The sequence below is a fragment of the Glossina fuscipes genome, unplaced genomic scaffold, assembly GCF_014805625.2.
Source record: "Glossina fuscipes isolate IAEA_lab_2018 unplaced genomic scaffold, Yale_Gfus_2 222, whole genome shotgun sequence".
Taxonomy (NCBI): domain Eukaryota; kingdom Metazoa; phylum Arthropoda; class Insecta; order Diptera; family Glossinidae; genus Glossina; species Glossina fuscipes.
Window position 1 is genome coordinate 2,934,154 of NW_023998565.1, and position 9,043 is coordinate 2,943,196.

A 9,043-nucleotide genomic window follows, 5' to 3' on the forward strand; every position below is an offset into this window, starting at 1 on the left:
AACCTTTTCGGCACGAACGCTTTTTGTCTGCATGAACAATTTATAGAGTTCGATGTCCTCCTGCCTGCTTTCCATCAAAGCCCTTTGGATTACTCAGACATGTCATCTATAATTTTTCCTGTGGAAGTGGCATAATTCCACAATGCTCAGAACCGTTCCTTGGGATACAATTTGTATACAAGCAGTTCATAGCCTTAATTCAAAAATGCTCCAACTAAATAAGCAAGTTACAAGCTTAGAAAGAAAAATTAGCTAAACTTTACAACGACTAATGAAATCCGAATAGAGACCCAATGGATGACAATTGAAGGCAATTTACGAATTTTAATGATTACAAGCAGATTCCTTTAGAGGGAAGCAGCAAACAGTACACTGTGCCAAGCGCAGCTGCGCACCCTGTGCACCCCATCCACCACGTTCTCAGTGTATACTAGGCATTGTTATTGGTACAGCAAATTGATGCCTCGCTTACAAAGATATTTTTTTGGGCAATGGAGGTCCAATTATAATGGTTCAAATTGAAAACGTATACGGAGGATTTCACGTATGTGATCGTGATTATTTACGTTGGTTACGTGATGAAATACATAAGTACATGAGAGATCAAGCTCTATTAGTACTACTGGTATACCAGATTTAAACATTAAATGCGGCAAAATCGATGGGATGTTCGCTACAACTGATTTTGGTATAGATCGAGGTAAAACTTAAATGATCTATATAAAAAAGCATTATCTAATTCACATTTTTACCTCTAGTCAAAGAAATTGAAGATATTTGGAATACATTGAGGTCGGTACAGCCTAATGGACCTTTAGTGAATTCCGAATTTTATCCGGGTTGGCCAACACATTGGCAGGAACCAAATCAAAGACGAGACGCAAATGCTGTAGAAAAAGTCTTAAGGTAAAGCGAGTGGAATAATACGTTTTAAACTCCGCTATCATTACTCATAAGTAAATCAATGCCTCTTCAGATTATTTCGTTGCGTATTTTATCAAGAACACAATTCTACATACTTCTAAAATTTCAGAACATTTTTGACGTATAATGCCAGTGTTAATCTCTACATGTATTTTGGCGGCACAAATTTTGGTTTTACAGCTGGCGCAAATGACTGAGGTTTTGGAAAATACGCGGCTGATATTACTCCTAATGATTATGATGCGATAATGGACGAAGCTGAAGGCTTTGTACTTGTGCGTGATGACATCAGTGAGTTTATGAATGTACCAAATGCGGAAGTATTGCCTAGCAAGGTTAACGCTTTTGGTAATGTGCAAATGAAACCCTTAATCAACTTGCTTTTCGACGAAGGTCGACTGTCATTAGCAAGGGGATCATCAGTGGAATTCATTAAGTGAAATTTTAAAAATCGGTAGCAACAATTTAATATTAATAGAGTATCAACTGACTCAAAAAGAAATAGTTTAGACTCAAAACCACAATTAGATGGTTAAAACCTTTATAAAAACAAATTGACCTCTCTGTAACAAAATTGCACGACTCTCTTAAAATCTGTTAGAATTACCAAAGTAAAACTCTTTTCACATGTATCCACTTTTAAGTCATTGATGTTACAAATAAATAGTTAAGTGTGACTTTTATTTACTTTCGATGAATTTTTAAGGGATATGTTAAATGAAGTGCGAGATAACAACAGTCGTCCGAATTGGTACTTTCCATAAACTAGTTGTTACGATTGATTTCAAAAATACACATTGAAACCCTGTGTACTAATTCTCGGTTTACTAAATGTTTTCTGAAAAGAAGTAACCCACTGAAATTTCGAAATTGGCGATTGAAGTATATCCATAAAAATTGGATTGGAACTATATATAAGACTTTCGTAAATGAAATATTTTAGAAATACCAAAATGTGCATGCTAAGTTCTCAAGTGCAGATTTAATACGCGATGCTTACAAAATGCTGGTTAGCATTAAAAAAGTGTTCAGGCACAGAAGCCCCTGCATGCGAAACCCAACTGCAGTTCGTAATCATCTTCCAACCTTACTCTGAGAACATGTTTACGTTTTGTTACTCCATACATTTTGCCGAATAAACAAATTATCTTTTCCTTGTTCGAGACTGTATCACTTCAAAATAACCAATTTCTAAATTGAAGAATATGTACCACCAAAATACCTACGTACACTTTTCTCGATAAAGGCGCTTTGGTTGTGGGTTAATTCATATTACATAGCATATGACTCTCATCATGTGTAAGTGGTAAGAAAAAAAAACATCTTACTAAAGGAATGATAAAATAATGTCTGCACTGTCGGTATATTTTCAGAAGAGAATTCTTATCTCCTTGAATCGAGTAGGAATTCACTATCACTTTCGACGGTTTTTTACAAGACAATTGCAAATATAATTTTTTTAGACCACGCAACCATTCCTCTGAATGGCGAGTATGCTTTGGTACTAAAATTTTGCGAAGTTTATTTTATTCAACTAAATAAAAAAGTAAGCAAAAAAAAGAGAAAGGTTAAATGAGAAAAAAATTAAATTTAAATATTCAAAACTTTTCAGATATTTGATGTGGCGTTAAATCGTCGTCATGTTATAGTGTCTCAATTGGACATTTTCGCTGAAGTGGGTCACGGAACTGCCCATCATGAATACATCTTTTTTACAGTTAACTTGGGTAAATTAAAGTACAAGGAGAAAGTGTCTAATTTACGCAATAACTTGGTACGTTTCGATTTCATGATTTCATGAAGGGCCCTTATGGCAAAGGCTAAAGCCTTTACATAAAGACACCTTCTATCCGGACATAGATGGTAGTGCTTCCATTAGAAGTGCGAATAAAAAGAAGGTCCTTAACGGCCAATATAGAAAATTAATTTCCAATGAAGACGATACCGAAACGGATGAGTATCTAAAGAAAATGAAGAAGATGTTAACGTTGAATTCCATGAATTTCTTTCGAAAGCAGAAAGTCCTCTTAAGCCAAGCTATAAGGGTAATGAGAAAGCCAGCATATCCACTTCCCATTTTAAGTGTGTTGAAAACGTTACTGTGAGTAACAATACACATAAAGTTTTTTCTTATCCCGTGCAAACAACAAGCGACTCGAACTTTTGCATGTTTGATTACACTATAAAGCAATGTTTATCAAATTAAAGTGAAACAAATTTAAGCCCGGAAATTACAAGAAAATATAAATTAAGTCACGTTACAATAAATATTTGATTACATTTTTTTTATTTTTTTGTAAAGTTAATGCGAATTTATATTAAATCAGGTCTGGTTGTCATTACAGAAATGTCGTTTCATAAAGAATTCATGGAAAATTTTTCATATTCATAAAAACAAATTCACCAATTGAATATGATCAGTGTATTTCTCTTGCGTATATTTTACGCTGCATACATATATGTATATATATATATGTATATGGATAAGAGCTCTTCTAGAATAAATTTAAATAACTCATCGAAATTGTGTGCTCATCAAATTGGTCATCAACATATTATATATATGTACCACACCGTATATATTTTAAGATCCATTCGTATTGTAGTCAGATAAGCAGCTTTCTTACTTTTTTTCATATTTTTCCATTCAAAATTATCTCTAATAAATCGAAATTTCGAACAAATGCTAATAATAGTTTAATAGATGTTTCGGCAGGCAGTCCAAAAAAACAATTTTGAAAAGAGAAAGGGATCAGCTTAATGAAAAAATGATTCAATCCCAATTAGCCATAATACAATTTAACAAAGTCTGGGCCATTTATTATATTCATCTATTCAATAATGGCTACATTTTATCTAAATAAGACTCGAACCATGTGTTTCTACAATTTGCCTTCTGAATTTCTGGAAGTATCGAATATATACCATAAATTTGACATCGCTATCGGGTTTCATAAGCAATTTTGACTTATTGTGAACACTATCCACTTCAAATTAAGTTATTCAACAATTAAGAAAGTTTTATTTGCCAGGAGCCAAATCTCGCATATCCACTACTAGACTTCTAGCATTCTACTCTCCAAGGCCTTTTATTTGGTACTCATATCGCTGATGTTATTAAGAAAAAAGTAATCGCGGTGTCTACCGTGTTCATTTTAGAATTGACCCGTTTTCGGACAGATAATATATCGTCAAAAGAGTTTTAAGCATTTTGTGTTGTTTGCTTCATGGTAGATAAATAAGCAGCATTAACTCTCAAAAAAGTAAACAAAATTAAACTTAATTACTCGTAACTTTGTGTCGACAAGGCCTATTGGTTCCATTTCTGCATCTAAAGAGTAAGGTTTCTCGTAAAGCAAATCTAGAAAATTTCAAACTTCTAACTTTAATAACTTCCCAGCAACGAACATAAATCCAAAAATATTTATTAGAAATAACTGAGTTGCGTTCAGTTTATGCTCCGCTGCGCGCTTCTGCTCTGACCAATTTGGCCTATATCAATATCAAACTACTGAAGTTTGTAAGGAAGCGTTTTGCTCCCTTTCGAATATAGGTCGGTCCGCGTAAATGTCTAATCGTAGACCCTAGTAACCTCCTAGTAACCTAGTAAGCTCAGTCCAGTTCTTCCGTCTGCGCGAAAAAGAAACCGAACACCTCTGGGTAGGGCACTGGATCATCAGCCTCTGGCCCTAGCGTAAGGTAAGAAACCATTATCCGCATAAACGGCATAACTTACACATTACACAAGTTTGTGCGAACACCCACACGAGTATAAAATATGTATAGAGCCTGTATAAATTCTGCATAAAATCATTGCACTCACATAAAATGTGTATATAATCTGTAGGAAGTCATTACAATACACGAACACACACATGAGCATAAAAATGTACAGAATCTGCATAAAATCTGTATATAATCGGTAGAAAATCACGACAATATATGAACGCACACGCGAATATAAAATATGTTAGGAATCTGTACGAAACGGGTAGAAAACCATATAGAGAAGGGTCGGAATGTACATCACTGTTAGGCCATATCAACATACAGAAAGCTGTATGCTGTAAAAGATATAAACACACACTATGGATAAAAGCTCAAAAGTATAGAAACACATAGAACATTACACATTATTGTATAAGCACCGTTAGGGCATATAAAATTTTTAAATAACGTACAAAATGGGTAGCACCGTTAGGCCATATAAAATCTTTAAATAATGTACAAAGTTGTATAGCGCCGTTAGGGCATACAAAACATAAACACTTAAGTAGAAAAATAAGGGATAAGCATATACGATCATGCAAAACGCATAGACTCTAGCAACACGAAAAAGTCTGTATGCTTTAAAATGTATAGGCACATGCGATCTTAGGAAAGCGCATAAACTGTACAAAAATGTATAGCACAGTTAGGTCATACAAAACATGAACACTTAGGTATAAAAATGTATAGCACTTATGAACACATGACATTCATAAACTGCATAGACACGCACGAGTTTAGGAATAGGTAGAAAATGCATAAAAATGTACGAAGGTGTTGGATCATACATACCAAACATCACAGGGCTAAGCTCAGGCTACTGTGGGGATCACAGATGGTGGATTGTGATCGGCCTGCGTGTACCCAAGGGTATATCTGCAGGTTAGCTGCGAATAGACCCTGACCAAGAACGGCAGAGGAGGAGGGGCGGCTGAAAAGGCCGAATAACCCTGCGAATATTCGGTGGCAGGAGGAATAAGCACCGTCCTTGGAATAGGTGCTCCCCACCCTTAGTATGAGGGTGGCATCGAGGGAGACAACTCTACGAAGCCTAGGGATAGGCATCAAGACCGAGCCCGGTAAGGTCTTGATTATGGCATACAGGAACACGTATTTAAATCGACGATTTTGAGGTGGTGGTGGCCGTATTCCGTTACCTGAGTAGGTTTGAGTGACATCCAGCCGAAATGCCTTTCGGGCTAATGCTGACACCGCCCCCGCCACGTTAAAACTATGGCAAGTCTGGGAGGTACGATCTAGGCCGCACCGTTAAGTTTTGTGGGTGTAGGCCCAGTTGAGAAGAACTCCTGGCTAATGCTGGACCTGGCACTGAACGCTAGTCTCATAAGGGCTAGCGTCAACCCACTGTATGGCCTCACTGCTGGCAAAGATAACCATGGGGTCCTAACAGCAACTACACCAGCGGAACCGGATAGCGGCTTCCCAGTTGAGGTCCATATAAAGTAAAACATGAATAACACAAATAAACCCAAAATAGCAACGCCGATGTCTGCCGGTACGACAAAAAAAAGCTGAGAGTGGAGCGACGAGAGCCCGTTTAGGGCGAGTAGCCGAATGCAACGATCGCCGGTTGTCGGCCGAGCGCAGCCACAGTCGCCTACCAATTTAAAGAGAGTGCCTACGACAGAAGCGGGGAACATGGCGCCCTTTGTAAGGCTGGGCCACCACATAGAGGCACTGGTGGAAATGTTGGAGGACGGCAAAAGGCGGTCCATTCACCAAGCCATGAGGGATACCATTGAGGGCATCAGAATGGCCTACGAGCAGTGCGCGCTGCTAAGAGACCAGACGAGGACCGATCCGAGTGGCAAGGCCGACAAGGTCGATAAAGGGTGAGCAAGAAAGACGCTCCGGAGTCCGACCCGGAGATAAGCGCTTCAAAGAGAAGACAGCCCGGCGATATAGACGCACCAACTGCCAAGCATCGTAACGTGGCCAGTGTGCCCAAGGGGGTCACGCAGAAGCCAACCGACCAGAGTACGCGGACTACCGGCGGGGACTGGCAACAAGTGACGGCCAGGAAAAAAAAGGACCGCATACTGCAAGTCCGTAGAGGGAAACCGGACGCCATCGTTACAGCTGCGACCGTCAAGCTCTCCTACGCTGAAATGGTGCGTAAATACAAAGCCGAGCCCAAACTGAAGCAGCTAGGTGAAGTGGTCCACAAAATCAGGAGGACACAGAAAGGCGACCTACACAAAATAAACGGAGAGAAAACGGAAGAGCTGAAGAATGCAGTGAACTCCCTGCTAGGTGACCAGGCGGCAGTTAGAAGCCTGAAGCAACGCAGTACAGTCGAATGCAGGGATGTCGACGAAATCACTTCAAGGGAGAACGTCTGCGAGGCCATAAAGAGTCAATATGGGCTGGCAAACGCAGAGGTAGTTAGCCTGAGAAAGGCCTACGGCGGCACGCAAACGGCAATAATCAGCCTATCGCAAGAAGAAGCCAACAAGCTGCTAGCTGGTGGCAAATTAAGAGTAGGCTGGGTGGTGTGCCGACTAAGGGAGAACAAAGCGCTGGTGAAGTGTTACCGCTGCTTGGAATTCGGATACATTGCTAAGCAATGTAAGAGAATATGCGACCGATCAAAGGTCTGCCGACGATGCGGAGAGGATGTGCTCCAAAGATCCCCCGTGCTTTTCTTGTAAAGGCGTACGAAGTGCTGACGCTAAACACGTTGCGGGGAGCAGTAAGTGCCCGTTATTCAAACGAGCTTTAGCTGCTAGGGGACGCAAATAAGAATCATGCAAATTAATCTCAATCACGGCGAGGCAGCTCATGATCTGCTCAGACACACGGTCATAGAAGAGAAGATAAAACTGGTGTTGATCAGCGAGCCATTCAGAAGCATAAACCGTGGCGGATGGATTACCGATGCAGCCAGGAAAGCAGCACCGGATTTTGCACTCCTGGATGAAAGCGCCCAGCACAACGGCTTCGCGAGGGCGAGAGCTCGGGACATACATTGCTATAGCTGCTATGCACTCCCAAGATGGACGCAGGAAGAGTTCCTATAAATGCTAGATGATCTAGTGGCGGATGCCCGCAACAAACCACTGGTCATAATCGCGGGGGACTTTAAAGCCTGGGCGCTGGAATGGGGTAGTAGAATCACCAATGCTAGAGGCCGTGCCCTACTGGAAGCGTTTGCAATGCTACCACTGGCGCTGATGATTGACGGACAAAAACACGCGTTCAGGAAAGCAGGGTTTGGATCAATGATCGATGTCACTTTCGTGAGTGATAGTCTGGTGCCAAAGTGCAGGTGGACGCTCAGTGAGGGCTACTCGGGCAGCGACCACCAAGCCATCTTTATGGAGGTTGAGGCTCGGCGAGGTAGAGGAGATATAGGCCGGACTCAAAGGGGTCCGAAGTGGAACGACACGTCGTTCAACGGAGAAACCTTTAGACTGAAATTCTCTTCCCAAGCCATAAATGGTGATACCGCGGAGCTGCTCGTACGTGAAGTGTATACCGCGATAAACGAAGCATGCGACGCATCAATGCCTAGGAGAAGAATGTGCAAAAAAGGCGCCCCGTGCTACTGGTGGAACGCAGAAATAAGCCCGGCTAGGAAGTAGTGCCTTAAGGCCAGAAGATTAGTGCAGCGATCAAGGGGGAAGCTAGGCTTCGACAGTCGGGTCCTCGCCTACAAATGGCTGCGCGGGAACCTAAAGAAATCCATTAGGCGCAGCAAGAGGAGCTGTTTTGAGGCTCTCTGCAGAGGCTGATGTCAACCCATTGGGAACCGCGTATAAGGTGGTCCTCAAGAGACTTAAAGGGCACGGCAGGCCACATGTCACGTGCCCTGTCATGCTGAGTAAAAGTGTGACAACACCTTTCCCACAAAAGCTGCCTACGTAGCGGTGGACTTCTTCGGAAGGGAGCAGGAGCCACCCCCGGTTGCTACCACTGAGGACGTGCTTCCGGCCGGCAAAAGAATTGGCGACAAAAAGGTCCCAGGTCCGGATGGAATCCCAAATAAAGCCCTGAAGGCATCGATTAGGGTAAGGCCTGAGATATTTGCTCAGCCTATGCAACAGTGCTTCAGAGAAAGAGTCTTCCCGGAGAAATTGAAGGTGCAGAGACTGGTGCTGATCCCGGCCGGCTGACCCGTCGTCGTACAGGCCTATCTGTCTCCTGGATACGATGGGCAAGCTGCTAGAGTCAGTAGTGTACGAGCGTCTGCTAAGAGTAGCCGAAGAAAACGGAGCCCTATCAAATAACCAGCACGGCTTCAGATAGGCGCGGTCGACAATAGCCGCCATAAATCACGTAGTGGGGCTGGCGTCCGACGCCATAGCCGGGGATAGATGGGAGGGGGGCG

The 9,043-nt window shown here is 41.7% G+C and overlaps 2 protein-coding genes across 2 annotated transcripts; both read left to right on the plus strand.

The window, feature by feature from the left end:
* The first annotated feature begins 609 nt into the window (after positions 1 to 609).
* LOC119642459 (beta-galactosidase-like) lies at positions 610 to 1,121 on the plus strand. Its single transcript, XM_038041610.1, has 3 exons — positions 610 to 700; positions 759 to 906; positions 1,034 to 1,121. Exons 1-3 carry the CDS (start codon positions 667 to 669, stop codon positions 1,119 to 1,121), a joined length of 270 nt encoding a protein of 89 aa, XP_037897538.1. The 5' UTR covers positions 610 to 666.
* Positions 1,122 to 1,172: 51 nt separating this feature from the next.
* LOC119642460 lies at positions 1,173 to 6,322 on the plus strand. Its single transcript, XM_038041611.1, has 3 exons — positions 1,173 to 1,259; positions 2,537 to 2,698; positions 6,191 to 6,322. The coding sequence occupies exons 1-3, from the start codon at positions 1,173 to 1,175 to the stop codon at positions 6,320 to 6,322; spliced, it is 381 nt and encodes a 126-aa protein (XP_037897539.1).
* Positions 6,323 to 9,043: the final 2,721 nt, after the last annotated feature.

Coding starts and splice junctions, on each gene's coding strand:
- LOC119642460 (XM_038041611.1), top strand. CDS start 1,173: ATGGACGAAGCTGAAGGCTTTGTACTTGTGCGTGATGACATCAGTGAG. Junction 1,260..2,536: donor CGGAAGTATTGCCTAGCAAG/GTTAACGCTTTT, acceptor AAAACTTTTCAG/ATATTTGATGTGGCGTTAAA. Junction 2,699..6,190: donor CTAATTTACGCAATAACTTG/GTACGTTTCGAT, acceptor AACCCAAAATAG/CAACGCCGATGTCTGCCGGT.
- LOC119642459 (XM_038041610.1), top strand. CDS start 667: ATGTTCGCTACAACTGATTTTGGTATAGATCGAG. Junction 701..758: donor TGATTTTGGTATAGATCGAG/GTAAAACTTAAA, acceptor TTTTACCTCTAG/TCAAAGAAATTGAAGATATT. Junction 907..1,033: donor GCTGTAGAAAAAGTCTTAAG/GTAAAGCGAGTG, acceptor CTAAAATTTCAG/AACATTTTTGACGTATAATG.